Source organism: Punica granatum, chromosome 6 (genome assembly GCF_007655135.1).
Source record: "Punica granatum isolate Tunisia-2019 chromosome 6, ASM765513v2, whole genome shotgun sequence".
In the NCBI taxonomy this organism is placed as follows: Eukaryota; Viridiplantae; Streptophyta; class Magnoliopsida; order Myrtales; family Lythraceae; genus Punica; species Punica granatum.
In genome coordinates, this window is record NC_045132.1 from 7,353,221 (window position 1) to 7,370,722 (window position 17,502).

At 41.3% G+C, this 17,502-nt stretch overlaps 2 protein-coding genes and 1 pseudogene across 2 annotated transcripts; 2 read left to right on the forward strand and 1 right to left on the reverse strand.

Moving 5' to 3' along the window:
- The first annotated feature begins 1,306 nt into the window (after positions 1-1,306).
- On the forward strand, positions 1,307-2,348 carry LOC116209928 (syntaxin-112). The gene is given in 2 exon segments (XM_031543686.1): positions 1,307-1,323; positions 1,325-2,348. Coding segments are annotated over 2 exon segments (909 nt in total). The 3' UTR covers positions 2,217-2,348.
- A 1,205-nt stretch (positions 2,349-3,553) lies between these two features.
- Positions 3,554-11,219, reverse strand: LOC116209916 (multiple RNA-binding domain-containing protein 1). Its single transcript, XM_031543674.1, has 15 exons — positions 11,013-11,219; positions 10,817-10,924; positions 10,581-10,695; positions 9,473-10,212; positions 9,259-9,390; positions 9,070-9,159; positions 8,713-8,833; positions 7,594-7,917; positions 6,746-6,810; positions 5,648-5,816; positions 5,022-5,126; positions 4,815-4,916; positions 4,560-4,733; positions 4,071-4,202; positions 3,554-3,970 (listed from the first exon to the last, which is right to left on the reverse strand). Coding segments are annotated over exons 1-15 (2,553 nt in total). The 5' UTR covers positions 11,015-11,219; the 3' UTR covers positions 3,554-3,796.
- A 2,289-nt stretch (positions 11,220-13,508) lies between these two features.
- LOC116212112 lies at positions 13,509-14,161 on the forward strand (annotated as a pseudogene).
- Positions 14,162-17,502: the final 3,341 nt, after the last annotated feature.

Consider the following 17,502-nt stretch of genomic DNA (forward strand, 5'->3'; position numbering starts at 1 on the left):
ATGTGACGTAACGGCTAATAAATAACTGAAATTTGAATTTCAAAGTCAAAAGAGAATCTCCTTCGTTAGCTAGCCTGCGGTTTTCACTCAAATTCAGCCCTCCCGTTTCTTTCTTATATATTCTCCAAAATCCAATCAGCAGTTTGTACCACATTCAGTATTCAAACGCTAATCATTATTGCCCTAATGCTGCATTTCGCCCGGAGATAGATTTATCGAGAGCAAAAGCGAAAGAGAGAGAGAGACACGAAAGGGACAGACGTTAGCATGCTTCTGATTTCCAGAAATCTTCGCTCGCATTTCCTTCAGATTTGTTCGATTATTTTCTGTTTTTGGATTTCTCATCTCTTCTGTTTTTAATTCATATTATGTTCGTTGGTTGAAGGATTTTCTGATGTATGGCTCTGGGCACTGTCCGTTTCTTCCACCTGTTTCGCTCTACGGTAATTTTTTGCATTCGTTTGTTGATTCCATCATCACTCTTTGTAATTCAAAATACTAAAAGAATGCAGTGCTTCGTGGTTTGATTGTGGTACTTAGTATCTTTGATGTTTCCTCGAATTCCTACGGTTTAGTTTCGATTCTATAGTTCCACAACCATCTGTCATCGTTTCACTTCAATACAAATTTCATCATGGTTCATTGTTGTTGCTCCACGTTGGTGACACCACGATCTGTTAATCTGAAGGGTTTTCTTGGATATCTTGATTTCAGAGAACGGTTTCTAATTAGGTCACACGCTTATCTTCTCTGCTTCGCCAGTTTTCTTGGATGGGAAGTAATCCAACACGAGCCAGAGGATTCCGGGAGGGAAGGACCAGAGTCAGATTTTTGTTCCTATTGGCAGGGTTACGCATCTCCTCCTTGTTTACTGTCCTGACCTGAGGTTTCATTTCATATTTTACTGGGCTTGGTTTGCAAGTAGTTAGGTAGTCAGTGTTTCTAACCAGTGTACCCCGTTTCGTCTTAATCCAGTTTGCTGGAGAAGCAGTAATTCAAAGAAAACCCGAGGATCTTGAAAGACTGTATCTCGAAATTTCATTCTTCACAGAAGGGTATCCTCCGTTTCTTCTGTTTCGTGATTCGAAATTGAGTTTTCACTGTCTTTAGTTCTTCATCACCCGTCCCTCCCGTCGGTTATCATCAAACATTATGGCTGATCAGTTTCTTTTTTTTTTTTTTTTGGGCCCCGTAAAAGATTGCCGAGCCTCTTCAGTTGTTTTGATCTTCTCATTATTCACTGCTACCTTTATGTGGTCAACTTTTCAATGATCCCTCAGGTCGGTCAAGTGAAATTCTCGCAAAGATGAATTATCTGATGACAATCCTTCCTAGGTTATACAGAACTGAAGAAACAGGCCAGGAAGGACCTCGAGTCCAAGATCTACAGTGAACTGGAAGCCGGACAAAGACAACCAGACTCAGCTGTGGAAGGCAGCCTCTCCCAGTTCTTCCAGGAGGTCTCCATGATCAAGCTTGAGATGGAGGATATCTCGAACCTCCTGCTCGACCTCCGTGCCCTGAATGAGGAGTCGAAGTCAGCCCTCAGTGCCAAAGTGCTCCGAGGTCTGAGGGACCGCATGAAGTCTGATTCAATCTCGGTCCAGTGGAAAGCCGTTTCTGTGAAAACAAGACTGCACTCACTGGATAGGTCCAACGCCACCAGCCACGAAGGAGCTGCGGTTGGCCAGACCAGGGCATCAGTCACGAATGGGCTGAGGACGAAGCTGGCTGGGATGATGAGGGACTTCCAAGCACTGAGGGAGAAGATCAACTCGGACAGAAAGGAAGAGCTCAGAAGGAGGTACTTCAATTCCACGGGAGAAGAACCGAGTGAGGAGATGATTGAGAAGATGATGGCCTCAGTCTCGGTCTCTTCGTCCTTCTCTAGGCCAGGGGAGAAGAAGATTGAGTTTCTCGATGGAAAGGAGAAGGAGATGAAGGACGATCACAAGGCAGGGATGGAGATACATAGGAGCCTGGAAAAGCTGCACCAGATCTTCCTGGACATGGCAGTGATTGTTGAGGCGCAGGGCGAGAAGGTCGATGAGATCAAGGACAACGTGGCAAGTGGGGGTTGGTATGTAAGTGGCGGGACCGATAGCCTCTACTATGCAAATCAGATGAACAAGAAGAACAAGAATTGGGTTCGTTGGGTAGGGCTTGTTGTACTGATAATACTTCTGGTCTATCTTGTTTCTCTCTTTGCTTCGTGAGAGGAGGAGGAATGTTTAGTTTTCGAGTTCTCGGGATAGGAGAAGGAGATTTCGTGTTGTGTTTGTTGTTTTTTCTGCTGTCAAACAATAACGAATAACATTCGAGTTCTCAAAATACTTGCCGTTCTGTGATCGCATTTGCTAAATGCTGGTTCCGAGCTGGCTAGCAGTAATACTGCCCCTAGCGCCGTCGTTCATGTTCCTCATCGCTGCTTTTTCCTGGTTCGCTTTCGATGTTTAGAGGTTGCAATCATGACAACAGTGACTAACTCAATAAGAGAATGAAGATCGGCTCTTCACGAAAAATATTTCATTTTTCCAACTAAATGGACTACGAAAGGAGATTTCATTTTGTATTCATCTAGTTGGAATTAGACAAGGATCTCTTGCGATGCATAAATGCCTCGTGGATCTAGCTTTGGGAGACATCAAGCTCCTTGTTGATCGATACAGCAGCCTCAGAAAATGGAAGCGCTTCGAGAGTAATCCAACCAATCTCGATGATTGTCCTCTCTGCCTTCTGGGCGTGGGGTTGGGGTTGCTTCCTGATCTGATAGTTTAGGTGCGTATAATATCCGGGCTTAGACTCCGTCTTTCTCTCTGGCTTTCGTGTCGCCAAAGAAGTGAGGGAGGGTGAGTCCCTCATGAAAGAGCTCACCTGCAGGAACGAGCAAGATTGTCATGCAGGGAAATTGAGCACAAATCCCAGAGAGTTGAACTTTTATCCTCTGGATGAATCGGAGGGTGGACATATCGGGTCCATCACGATGAAGAGCCATCACCTGATCCATCGCTAGAAAGGACTGAAACTCATGGTTAGGGAAGTTATATGTTTGAGTGGGGGACTAGTCTTAAGCAATAGATACACGAGGGCATCTCATTATCTCACTGAAAAAAAGTAAACAAGCTTCTTTTGAATGCAAGAGGAAGTGATAAACGCCATTTGCCTTCGACTAATTATCGATCACATCATCTCACAGTTTGTGTTTTTTTTTTTTAAATGAGTATCTCACAATTTGTGTTTTTCATAATTTCTAACATATAAGTGACGTCTATTGTTGAAAATTGACATAGAACAACACCTAACTGTGAATTTCTAACTGGCAATTGTGTAAGAAAAGAGAATTGATTAGTGTAATTCCATGTGATATTTTTATCGAATAAAATTATGAAAGAAAACGAGACCTTGCATATGGAGACTCAATCGAATTTCTACTCTCGCTTGTTCTGTTGTAAGATATTCTACTTTCTCATCAAATTCATGTCGGTACTCCTGTAAGTAGGAAACAAAGAAGAATCATGGGATGTTCTAAAAACACGCAGGGAGACATCAGATATTGATTGCTGCAATAGAGATATCAGCCCCCGAACTCGGAAGGAGTCATCCACCTGGATCATTTATCAATAACTTATCATTCTACAAGAATAAGCGAACGGTCTACGAATCCATTAGTGGCACTGAACAAGCAAAACTGTGCCTTTCATAATTGACATAACTATATAAAGATTACTATTATGATTACATCCAGTCTACGGAAGATTCTATTCTAAGGCAATAAAGCACTTTGACACGATCAAAGTTAATCAGCAATTCTCTCAAACTTCACTCTGCCCTCATCCAGAACGGCCATGTGTTTCCTCTTCCTCGACAACTTGGCTGGATTTTGGTACCCATTTTGCTCGTCAGTGAATTGAGCAGCTGTCCGAGCCCGTAACTCTTCTAAGCTCTCTCCTTCTTTTGCTCTCTCCAGAACCTGAAAATTACAGTTGGGGTTAATCCCTGATTTAATAATACCACAAAAGCCTAAGCCAGAGCAGAGGCAATCTTCAAGGAACGAGGACTAGCAATGTTACCAAATGACGGCCGTAAAGGTGAGTGTTGGACAGGGCCTTGAGAGCGTTCTGCGCCTCTTGCTTTGTGACGAATTCCACGAATGCAAATCCTCGGTGACTTCCAAATTTCATCGGGAGTCTCAAGCTCTTGATCTAAAGAATTTAGAGTACCAGAACAGGTTTAAGCTTGACCCACAATTTAAAAACAATAAATTCTCAAAGCAGAAATGAACCCTCGGGAATCCTCTATGGAAAGACTCACTGCCTGTATGTAGAACTAGAATACATAATAATGGCATTATAGGCAGTATGAGAGATATGAGACAACTTATTAAGCACTAGTTGGAACTTCGAAACGGGAGATCACTTTTCCATTACCAAATGTTTCCAAATATGCCCAGTCTAACCTCACTCTATGTTATCCAAAAATCTCAGGTCCCATTGAAAGTACCTATGACAACCAAATTAAGTAATCACACCCAAAAGGAGGCAGAAGAGAAAACGTTTTACCTTCCCAAAGGGACTGAACAGCTTTCTCAGATCTTTCTCGGTAGCCTCAAAAGCAACATTTCTTACGAGCAATTTGGTTGAACTCTTATCCTTCTCTGCCTTGTTTGAAACTTCTTCCTCCTTTTTCACTTGACAATGTTGCAACACAAGGGCATGACCATCTAGAACAGTGCCCTAAAAGGACGAGAACATGAGGGATATAATTAGGTATGTCGTAGGTCTGAGAAGAGTTGACATATAAAGGGACGAACCAACCTGTAAATCCTGACAAATGTTTGTAGCAGTCTCCACAGAATCAAACTCTACAAACCCAAATCCCATCGAGACATGCTTGCCATTTTTCATGTGCTGCTTTATCTGCTCAAGTAAAAGAGGAATCCAGGAAAGTAAGATAAAAGAATTGCAAATCATTGAACAAGTTTCTTAAAGTAATTGAGAGGACTGGAACGCAAAATTGATTACCTTAACGCTGAGAATTTTTCCGTTCTTCATTTGTCCACTCAAATGATCCCTAAGGGTCTCATTGGTCGTCTTAAAATTTAGGTTCTTCACAAAGAGAGACCGTGACTGCAAATAACAAGCCATAAGTAGTCAATGGACAAAATATAGCAATTTTAGTGGGAAATTAATGTCTCTCATATACTTAAACAAGTCAATTTTTTCACAGCTTTCTTGTATGTTGCACACGTCACAACCAAACGCAGCTAAATCACCTATCAGGGCATTACCACTGGGATAATATATGATTATCGTAAAATCTCAGAATCACAAAGTACAAGAATGGCCTCTAAGCACAGCTTTATGTTATACCTTATATTTTATGACCTCAGTTGTATTGCTGTTTACCTCAACTAGGTGCGATCAGCTAAAACGTTGGATTCAATCATTTATATGAGAAGGTTGCATGTTTCAGATTTACTGTTTCTAAACTAAAAACAAGCAGAACATCTAAGCAACTAACCAGCACAATGTAGATATTTCCCACATGAAACAAATATAAATCAAGACGGAAATAAATTATATATGGCCAGCAGCAACATGTTTATGAGGGAAAGAAAACAGAAACTGATGAAAGTGAGATGCCAAACCTCCGTTCTGTCAGGATCAATATCCACATCTGACAGTCCTGCATGTTGCTCCAATAGGACTCTGTTAGCATCACGGTCACCTACCAGAGGACCATTATTTTGATTGCCATCTGATGGGACTGGATTCAGAATATTGCCAGGAGCCCATTCCAAGTACAACGGAGCATCCCTGTATAGTGATTAGACTTCGATTAAGGACATGTGATAAGCACACCAATCCGAATAAGCATGGAGAAAAAGTCAAAATTAGTACTTCATTTCTTATTTAATGAATGTGAGAAAACCTTCCTTTAGGGAGTGTCACACACTGTTATGCTAAACCCTTTGGGGTTGACAATCCTTGTATTATGAAACTAATTCTTCCTAGAAGCTAACTTTTTAATCAGATATACATTATAAGCATCACTAGAAGGATTGTCAACCTATGAACACCAAAGAGAGCACCAAAATAGCCTAAAAGGAATCTAAATGTACATCTGGACCCATTAAGTAAGCTCTTCCTAATAGACAAGAAAGCCTGCTGAAAATAACTGACGCTCAAAGCCTAAAAGGTCCAATTTGGACAATGTAAGGAATGGAAAGAACCGCTTACTTCTTAAAAATAATGATTGTATTCAGAACAAAGAGCATCAGATTTAGATTTCTATGCCTTCAAACACCACATTTAATGAATATAAAATATAACCATCTCTGACCTTAACTTAGAACAAAGCTAAGTTCGAATAACTGTTTTTATGCTGTGTTTGGTTTTAGAGTTAAGTAGAGTTGAATTTTGATTTTAATTGGGTTGTAATGATTTTTGTTGAATTATGAAAAAGTGTGAAAATGTAATGAATAGTTGAGAGAAAGCAATGGTGTGTTGTTGAATTTTCAAAAAAGTAATGAATAGTTGAGAAAAAGTAATGATTAGTTGAGAGAAAGTAATGATTGTGTCGTTGAATTGTGGAAAAAGTAGCGAATAGTTGAGAGAAAATAATGATTGTGTTGTTGAATTGAAGATAAGTGGAGTTAAGTGGAGTAGAGTTAAAATTAAGGTTAAAATTTGTTGGTGAAACGAAACAAAGGTAAGTCAGAAGACTTCACAAAGAGAAAACATACTTGTATCGTTTGTATGCCAGCCCTTTAAAAGCAGCTCGTGCCTCAGACGGTTCAAGGAAAACAACCTGAAAATCAAGGTTGGCTTCAGTAGAAAGGAAGCAACTATTAATCCAATTGCAGGCAAACCGCCCTCGTATATTAGTTGAAGTTTCAGAGATGGAGGCAGGTCATGGAATCATGAAGGAAAATAAAATAGACTAGAGTTCTGATAAACAAGGGATTTAAGAGGAAAAAATAAACTATCATTATAACTAAAACAGAAATGTGGCATCTGTTCTACTGATGAAGCATATAACTCCTGCTAAGGTTGCAACAAGTACCATTTATTATGCTGTAATTACTGGTTGGAGATTAACGACTATTCATAGAAACAAAGGAGGAACAGCTGCTTATGCTGGTGAATTGCTAATTCTTCTCTAAGATTGAGCAAGATGGAAGCTTGGGTATCAACGGGGGTTAGAATTGTATGTCCAAATGCACAATGAGTCCTCATCACTGTTCATTAAGACAGAGCTACTCTCCAGTGGCTAAACTTTCCAAAGCCCAATCCACCCCCCACCCCAGTTTTGAGCAATTGCATGCACTATAATGTTTAAAATTTCATGCACACGTTGAAAGACATACCATGCAAATGAAAGAGGGTTATCTTCCGCCTATTGGAGACCGATGAATAATTAACAAAGTCCAGAAATATATTTTTCCAAAACATAGATAAAAAGCAAACTTAATATTCAGTTGAGTAATGAGTGAACAGCAGAAAGAAATCTCACACCAGAAAATAACCACTACATTGCTAATCACAATGGAAGTTTAACGTGATAAAAATTAGAAAATAGGGGACTACATACCAAAGCCATCGTCTTTGTCGGAGGCAGAATGACCTGGTCCAGACTACCATATTTGCCAAACATATTAGCCAGTTCAGCTCCAGAACAACCATAGGGCAAGTTCTTCACCAACAAAACATGATTGCTTCTTTTGGCAGAATCACTTCTGTTAGCAGCAAACTCCTCCAGAGCTGCTACATTAACTCCTGCTTCTGCTAAAGCCTTCTTAGTTTCATTAATTACTTGTGTCTCCCCTAAGGCAATGCGCACTGCAAGATCATCGGCCTCACGCTCGAGGAAATCACTCTTGCTCACACCGAATTTCCTTGCTATGTTTTCAACAACCTAAAAGAAAATTTTGCGGAAAAATTTGTAATCATAACACCATGAAAGAACAATACATTCCATGGATGAGCCACCAATAAATGATGGTCTCAACTCTATGTCAATTCAACCAGTATAACAGCAGGATGCATTATAGTCAACAATCGACATAAAACCTTTTAACCCTGACCCCTTTAAATAGTATATATAATATAAGTAACTAAGCACATCTATTTTTGCCACATAAGTTATGGATCAACAAGATCTGAAAGGACAGGTTCACCTTTAACTTAAGGTATTGAATGCTACAAGGCAATAAATCACAACAGAACAGAAATAAGTGCAATCCCGATAGTACTAAATCTGGCCAGCTAGCCTTCTACAAGGACTGAATAGCTGCCTGACTTGAAATCTGTTGCTTGGAGATACCGATTAACTGCATCTCAGTTTCATCGATAAAGTTTTCTGCTTGACAGGGGAGTCTATAAAAGAGATGATGTCATAGTTTGGTTCTTTTGCAATCTTTGAGCATCTTTTGATTGCTAAATTTTCCTGTAACCCATCTAATCAAAGGCTATGCTGAGTACACTTATTTCTTAAATGGTTACTTTAGAAGAAAAGATTAAGCAGCTAGAAAGAAGCATTTAACAATTATAATGGCATTATTCCCTAGATAACAGAACCAAAACAGGACAAATGTTAGATGCAATCTCCAGGTCAATAACAGCGCTCAGAAATGTCTCTCAGTCGAAATGACACAATCAATACTTTGAGATGATGTATTCACACCAATTCTGTTGTAAGACAAAAACTTACCGTATCGGAGCGCATGAACAATGTATTCCATGCTCTTGTATCTCCACTAGCTTCAGAAGCCTTTCTTTCTTCTTCCCTCTGTTGCTTGAAAGTTTTTGCTGCTTGGTTTGAAGAGTGATCACTGTATAGTAGTAATATCAAGTTAAGAGTACCTCGACCACTATAGTCCAGAGCAGATGCATTATAAAGCAGGGAAAAACCAAATAAAATTTTCATAATTACTGGACAGCCCAGTCCACCTTCAATAATATTTACCCAAACAACCACGAACCGCACACTCCTAACCAACAAAAAAAAAGAATAAAAGAATAAGGAAAAAGATGAGTAAGAAACAAAAGACGGCCCACCACCACTCACTTCTGTTTTTCAGGTTGGCCTTTTCGCTGAGCAGGCATAACATGCAGCAATCTGCCCTGGAAAATTGAATTGTCGACTTCTTCTAAAGCTCTGCATTAGGAATTGATAATGAAGGTTAATATAACCATTGAGAATCACCAAAAGTATAATGCATAAATCGAGTAATAGTAGGAAGCAAGAATGCAGTACCTTGCTGCAGATTCAGGTACTGCATACTGAATGTAAGCAATTCCCTTTGATCGTCTAGTATCTTTATCAACAACAAGATGGACCTCTGAAATTTTGCCACACTTACTAAACAGCTCCTCCAGGTCCTCCTCACTGTTCTAAAATAAAAACAAATCAAGCACAAGAAGTATTAAATGAGAGGACAAAAGCTGAAACAGATGAAAAAGAAATTTACGTTGTGGTATAAGGTAGATTGCGAACAAAAAGACGGTCGCTTTGAATGGTTTCTTCTTTCTCATCTTCTAAGCTAGATAATGGGTTCCCCTGGTCAGCTTGTTCACCATCAGTTTCTGCAAGAGGGCTCTCCCCTCCAAGCTTATCAGGCAACGTAGTGTTATTGTGCTCTCGAACAGAATCTGCAGCCTGATCATCTTCATCTGAGGAGCTTTCACTCGATGAATCATCTCCATCCTCTTTTTCATTGTTACTATCTTCATGCTCGCTACTTTCTGAGTCTGACCAACCTTTCTTAACTCTGCTCTTGAAGTAGTCCATGTCAGAAACCACTTCATCAAGCGCAAGATTTCGCGTACTCTTGGGAGCACCACCAAGTTCTTTTCCAACATCATCAAGATTTTCTGACTCCACTTTTGCTGAAGCGGTTTTTTCTCTGTCTTCTTTGTTCGGAGTGCCTTTTTCATTGGTTGTACCAGTCACCGAGGCCACCAAGGCGTCATTTGCCCACAGCTTTGAATTGACCCTTGGTTGCATGACCTGAAGAAACTCCTGAAGCTGAGGGTCGTCATCCTCACTTGTCTTGTTCAGGTCCTTTTTCTTTCCCTTATGCTTCAGGCTTGACTGGCTAGAAATCTCACCACCAGAAGAAGTCTTATTCTCAGAGGCTTTCTCATCCTTCTTCACTGAGTAGCGACTCCACGGTCGAGGGATATCTGGATCCCCAACTTTACGGGCAATCTGGACACAACGAAAAGGACATTTAGACAGAATACTAGAACAAGGATATCACTCAGCTTGTCCGGATAAATTTTCTTCTGGACCAAGCAACATTCAAGCACAAGCACATCCCATGAAAATATAATGATACCATAAGAGCTAGCCTGCTAATCCAACCTTAAGCGGGTTTTCTGACCTAAAATTCAACCTTATAATATGCAATTAAATTGTTCTGCATTAAGCGCCTTACGAGATACAGTCGCTTTTATCAAACCGGATTCAACCTTCTACTATAACATGAGCCTATCAACTATCAAGAATAAGAATGCAAAATTATTACCGAACAAATATAGAAGATTCTTAGAAAGACAAGAATCGAACTGACAAACCTCACAAGCAATCCGGCAAGTATCGAGAAACGACTTGTTGAAGTACTTGATAGCTTCTTGGGCTTCCTGCTCGGTCCGAAATCCAATAAAAGCGAATTGCCGGCTCTTACCATCCCTGCCCAACAGACCCAACAAAAGAAAAATCTTCAACAACCAAACAACCAACAATTCTCATTGCCACTGCGACACAAAGGCCGACTATCATCAATCAAATTAAGAAGGAGCAAGTTCATTACTTGGTGCGCATGAGTTTGGCATCGGTTATCTCCCCCTTCTGAGAGAAGACCTCCCGGAGCCGGTCCTCCGCCACGTACTTGGGCAAGTTCTTCACGCATATTCTGGACCTGTCAATCACCCAAATTTCTATTCGATTCAGAACTGTACTCCGTCACTGAGAAAGGAACTTGCAGGCTTCTGGCAAACGAAACTCACATTGCTTACACACTGGAGGTCGGAACCCGCCGGAGTCGTTCCCTATAACAGTCGGACTGATAACCCCAATCGGAAATTATCACCTGGGTTGAGAAGACCGCCTGGGAGGCACAGAGAGAGAGAGAGAGAGAGCAAGAGAGCGCCGGAAGCAGCAGACACTGACGAGAGAGAGGCGGAACGGAAGCAGCCACCGAGCAACTATGGAGGTGGAGGGGAAGAGAGAGGCTTACCCATCCGGTTCGGTTCGGTTTTGTTTTCGGCCTTCACTTGAACCGGGTTGGGGTTCGGTCCGGGTGTTCCGTTTCGAACTTTTGACATTTTTCAAGGGAGAAAATGACACTTGAGATCCTATATGTTTGCCAATTTTTGACATCGAATCCTAAATGTTTCAGTTTGGAGAAACAAATCCTAAAAGGTTTGGAAAAGTGACACTTTTGGTCATATCCGTTACTCCCGTTAACAGAATTCCAACAAGGCAAACGGTCCTCCACGTGGCACTTCCTGAGTGGTCAGGAGTTGGTTTGAATAGTCGGGGGTAGAATCAGGTCGGGTTCGGGTCCGGATATCTCCTTCTTCACCCGACTCCCTCCCCATGCGCCGCCCCTGCACTCGAAACCCTAACGCTGCCCCTGCAACCGCCGATCACAGGCACCGTAGCACCTCAAGCAGCCCCGCCTGAGCCCAATCAATTCCATCAACGAACTCCTCCTAGTCGGATCTGGAAAATCTGAAAGCTCGTGAAACCCCAAGCAAAGTTCGAGTTCTAGGTTCGGAAATGAAAGAAGAACAAACAGCGAACAAGCAGCAAACACGCAAGCAAGCTCTTGAAACCCCAAGCAGAAGCTCGTCGCCACGATCCACACCCTCGCGGCCGCAGCCGAAGCTGATGATCATAGATTTATTTACAGATTTTGTTGCAGAGCTTTTAGTTCTGAAGATGAGATTTAGTTCACCGAAATAAAATCAGAAGTTCACCCAAAAAAATAAAAGATAAAACAAAGGGATCTATTTACAGAGCAAATATATGAGATCATCGTTTCCTTGAATTCGAACTGGAGAATTTACCAACAACAAAATCGGATTCCCATTCTTTCCCCAATTCAAACCAGGAACCCTAAATTCCCAAATTCCTTGAAATCCAACAAAGCAATTGAAACCCTAAATTCCTAAATTGTTGCTTGTTCTTCTTACCTATCCTTTCATTTCCGGCAAGCAAAACAATGATCTGTTCTTGTTCTTGAGTTCTTGAGCTTTCAGATTTTCCAAGCGGGTGGGGGCTTGCTCTGCTTGGAGGAGGGTTTTGGGCATGGGGAGGGAGCCGGGTGAAGAATGAGACATCCGGACCCGAACCCAACCCGATTCTACCCCGACTACCCGAACCAACTCCTGACCACTCAAGAAGCGCCACGTGGAGGGCCATTTGCCTTGTTGGAATTCCGTTAACGGGAGTAACGGATATGACCAAAAGTGTTACTTTTCCAAACCTTTTAGGACTTGTTTTTCCAAACTGATACATTTAGGACTTTATCTCAAGTGTCATTTTCTCTTTTTCAAGGCCAATATGAGTCTTATCTCATGGGCTGTCCAAAACATCGAATGCTTTTCATCTTCCACCCTGTTGCTCCCTCGTCCCGTCCTGCCATCATCATCTAGGTATGCTACCAGTAACACTCCGACTACTAGGTATGCTACCAGTAACACTCCAGCTTCTGTATAGCCACTGTTATTGATAGCTGAAGCATAAGAGGTGAGGATTTCATACATCGATATACTTGTTCTAAATTAGATGGATAGGTAGATAGTTAGCTAGATAGATATGCAATGGTACGGACCTCCAAAATTTCAGCTACCTCTCGTTCTTGAATGTCGGATTTGGCCTTTTCCTTTATTCATTAATTTGAATATTTGAGATGAGCGTTAGCGTTAGTTATAGTGTAATGAGAATGACGTGCATATGTAGAATGAAGCTACGATATTTTGGAAATAGGCGTGACTTTGAGTTCGGGGATTAGCTCAATGTTGGAGTAAGTGGCCCGTCGAATTGTTCGCTATCGAATGTGAAAGAAAAGAAATTTGCCACTGTTATCTCATTTTGTTGTGCTTTTCTTGCTGTTGATATGATCCTTGCTTTCAGTTTCTTGTTTCGGCCACTGTATGCTTTTTTTTTTTGACATTGATGAACAAAGTAACTGCTAGAACTGATATTCGTATTCCTCTTACTTAGAGCGAATGTTTTCCAAAAAGGGGTTGCTAGCTTTTGGTTGTTTGATTATCAAATGAAGAGTTACTATCCCTAATGCTTATTTACGAACTTCTTAGCGGTTTTGTTCGATCGGTAATTGCCTCCACATTGTCGTAGTACCTGATAACATGGGTTTCCTTTGACATTTTTATGCCGGAGTACCTAATTTTCCTGTAGTACGCAGTGTGTCAGGTCATTAGACCTCTCCACCTGATAGATTGCATGATGCGGTCCGCGTAAATCATTTTTCTGCTATGGAAGTTGGAGACTGCATTTATGAAAAGGATGAGCCTCTTGTTAAGACTTAGACACAATCTAGCCAACAAGTTGCACGGGGGTCTCAATCTTCTTCCGGGAGTTTTACAAAATTCATACTCATGGTGATTCACTCGAGGATTTTCTCAGTTAGCAAGGAAAGAAGAGGAAGAAGAAGAGGAGGAGCTGGAAATTGACCAGAGGTGGCTTCCCGCTGACTATGACCCCACAACATCTGATTCGACAGAGCGTCGAAGTCGTCCTACAGATAGGGTGTTTAAGCTTGTAGACGAAACATCGGGACTCACACTAGTTGAAGTCGCGGAGCTTTCTTCGATTATGATGAAAAAACTGGGTATGACTGAACCACCCACTATCGGGTCATGAAAGGTGGTGCAGCTGCTGGGATGGCCACAAAGGCCACAGCAGCAGCAAAGGAGGAGAAGAAACCCAAAAAGACGGTTTTTTAGTTTAAATTGGAGTCGTGATCAAGGTAAAGAAGTGAAGGGTTTCACTGATCTGGGTCTTAAGGAAGCCAAACATTTAGTGGAGAAGATGCCATCAGTGTTCAAGAAAGGTGTCTCGAAGGAAGAAGGCGAGCAGATTATAGAGAAAGATGAAGGCTATCGAAGCTAAAGTCATCATGGAGTGAACGGTATCTCAGGATGTTACCTCGTTCCTGTAATTCCGATAATTTTGTGTTCAGACTTGTTTGTACTTTTTTTAGTTGAAGGATTCTGCTAGTGGCAATATATAAAAATTTCTCATAAAAGTAAGGATATTTAACCATTGTTTGTGTTAGTATACGTCTACTTTTGATTGAAGAAGGTCGGAAATCGCCTGCTCTTTTTGGAGTAGTTCTAATCCACTTGATCCCGTTCTGCCCATTAGAAAAGAACTACCCGACGTTTTGCACTTATTAAATATAACTACCTGGAAAGAAGTGGGAAGGAAAATAGTTCAAAACATATGATGTTATCAAGGCTAACATTCATAGTACATATAGAAACTATTCTGCTGCAGCTGCACCAGTTTCCATTGTGACCAAGTAGATTTTGGTAGTTCACAAGCATCACAACTTCATTGCCGAAATTGATTCCGCCTAATCTCAAGAGACGTCTATAAGCACCTCGTTCCAGCCCTGGCAAGGATCAACGTTTAGGGAGTACATCAAATCAGAGAACCGACAAAGCACCTGAGGATCACCCATAAGAAGATGGATTATCGAGAATAAACAAATGGTCATCGAGTGCTGAGTATTTAATTTTGACAACCTGTGACTATTTTCAAAATTTATATGAGTTAATTGGCAATATTTCTTTCCCCAGGATATGTGTATAAAACAGATTTCAAATACGTGACACTCACTCTCTGGAAACCTTTGTTCAAAATCCTATTGCTCATATTTTTCACGAACAAAAGGCACGATACATTTTCTTTGAGTAAAACCCTTTGATTTATATCTTTTATTCAAAAAGATAAGGGTTTGAGACAGAGTAAACGATATTCTCACGTAGCAAAAATATTCATGTCGGGATGGTTTTCTACTTAGAAGATATATTTTCTAAACCCAAGGATATTTTCTGATAATTTTTCTCCGTTCAAATGTGCTTTAAAATCCCAAAAATGGTAAAAATGAAAGGTTTTTGAAAGTTTGAGGGCATATATGTTTATTTTTAGGGATAATTACATCAATATCATGAACTTGCACCATTTTTCCAAATATAACATCAACTCTCAAATTTCCCAAATGTAACAGGACGTTATCCCCGTCAGACCAAAAATGTCACCCATCAATAATTTTGTCACGGTTCGTAATGTGGCAATAAACAGCAGCCAATGTGGCCTAATGATTTTTAAACTCTAATAAAACAACGATAAGTAGCACTCTTCACCTAGTCGATTTTTCAAAAAAATCCATACTTTTTCTTTTTTGAAATTTTGGCCCAAAACGTTTTTGGAAAAACCCTAGGGGGGAAGGGCCGCGAGGGAGGAGGGGGTAGGGGCCCGACCCGACTAGGGGCTCCCACGCCGGCCTTGACCCCTCTAGTGAGGTGTCCCGAGTCCAGCCACCTTGCCCGAGGGGTCGAGGGTCAGTGATGGAGCCCCCATACGAGTCGAGGGGCCCCTCCATTATTTCCATGTTTTCTTATAGAAAAACGGGGGAAGAGGCAAGTGGGGGGCCCGACCCAGCCTGGGGCTACTCCGCCAGCCCTCGACTCCTCGGATGAGAGGTGGCTGTCTCTCCCAAGGGGTCAAGGGCGGGCGGGGCAGCCCTTAGTGAGATCGGGGCCCCTCTCCCCTCTTCCCCTATTTTTTTTATAAAAAAATAAGAGAAGAGGGAAGGGAGGCCCAACCCCGCTTGGGGCCCTCCCACCGGCCCTCAAACATTCTGGTGAGTCAACCACCTCACCTAAGGGGTCAAGGTCGGCGAGGGAGCCCCTAGTCGGGTCGGGGCCCCCTTCCCCTCTTCCCCCGGTTTTCTATCAGAAAACAGGGGATGGGGGCCCTGACCCAAGCATGGGCCTCCCCCGTTGGCCCTCGATCCCTCCGACGAGGTGGTCGGACTTAGGCCACCTTGCCTAGGGGATCGAGAGCCGATGGGGAGCCCTCAGTCGGGGAAGGGCCATTGCCCACTCCTCTAAAAACGTTTTGGGCCAAAATTTCAAAAATGAAAAAGTATGGGTTTTTTTGAAAAATCGGCTGGGTGAAAGAGGGCCACTTGTCGTTGTTCTATTGGAGTTTAAAAATCATTAGGCCACATTGACTGTCGTTTATTACCACTTGTCGTTGTTCTATTGGAGTTTAAAAATCATAGGCCACATTGACTATCGTTTATTACCACGTCACGAACCGTAACGAAATTATTGACGAGTGACATTTTTGGTCTGACGAGGTAAAGTCCAGCTATATTTGGAAAATTTGAGAGTTAATACTATATTTGGGAAAACGGTGCAAGTTCATGATATTTGGTATGATTATCCCTTATTTTTATCCAACCAAATCAGTTCAATTCAACTGGTTCAAGTTAGCTCCCACCGAGGTGGAAATTTAGGACAGGGGCATGGTTAGCTCTTGCGTCCCTCTACGGAGGCGCGGTTAATAACCGTGCCCATAGGCTAGCTGTCCTAACGAACAGATTCAGACAACTAGACTCGTTCGGAGCTCTTAAATTTTCAAATTAAAATTGTATTTTGGCCCCTCAACTGTCGAATTTTACAAAACAACTCTTGGTTCCCCTTTTCAAATAAATAGAAGGTCATTTGCAGATTTAAAGACTTTTGGTAAACTTCATGTGCTGAGGCTCTGCCAAATTACTGACCCAAAATCCATTAATTAAGCCTAGGTTCCCCTAATTAGTAGGATAATTAAGAACTTAAACCTCGATTTCGCCGAATTTGAGCTCGATGATCCTAAAACTCCTTGGAACCAAGGTAAAATGAGGTCCAAGCCTCTGTCCAAAGCTAGAATCAAGCTATTTAGTTTGTACTTCGATGGATGTTTGTTTAATTAGAGTGATTATGTGTAGATTAGACTAACAGGTTGGTAATTTACGTGATTTAGAGCCTAATTAGGATTAATCAGATAGTACCATACTTAATTAGGACCAAACTCGGCTAATTAACTTTGATTGTCTTCGAGAAAAGACTAATTGCATGTTAATTGGACTTGATTTGGTGCTAATTAAGTTAATTCTTGTGTAATTAGGTGGAATTAACCTTTTTTTCGATGAATAATTCAAGATATTAATAATGAAGGAGTGAGTCTACAAGAGACCTGAGGTCAAGGTACCCTTCAAAATACATAGAGACTGAAAATTGGACCTCAAGCCAAGTTGGCTCAGGTCATGAGCAAGGATATTATCCGACCTAGTTATCTAGGAACATAACTGTCACGACCCGAAATTTCAGCTGAATTTCCCCTATATTTCTTCGATATTTGTTACTACATAACTATTAACATAAAACAGGTTTCAATATACTCTCAAAAATA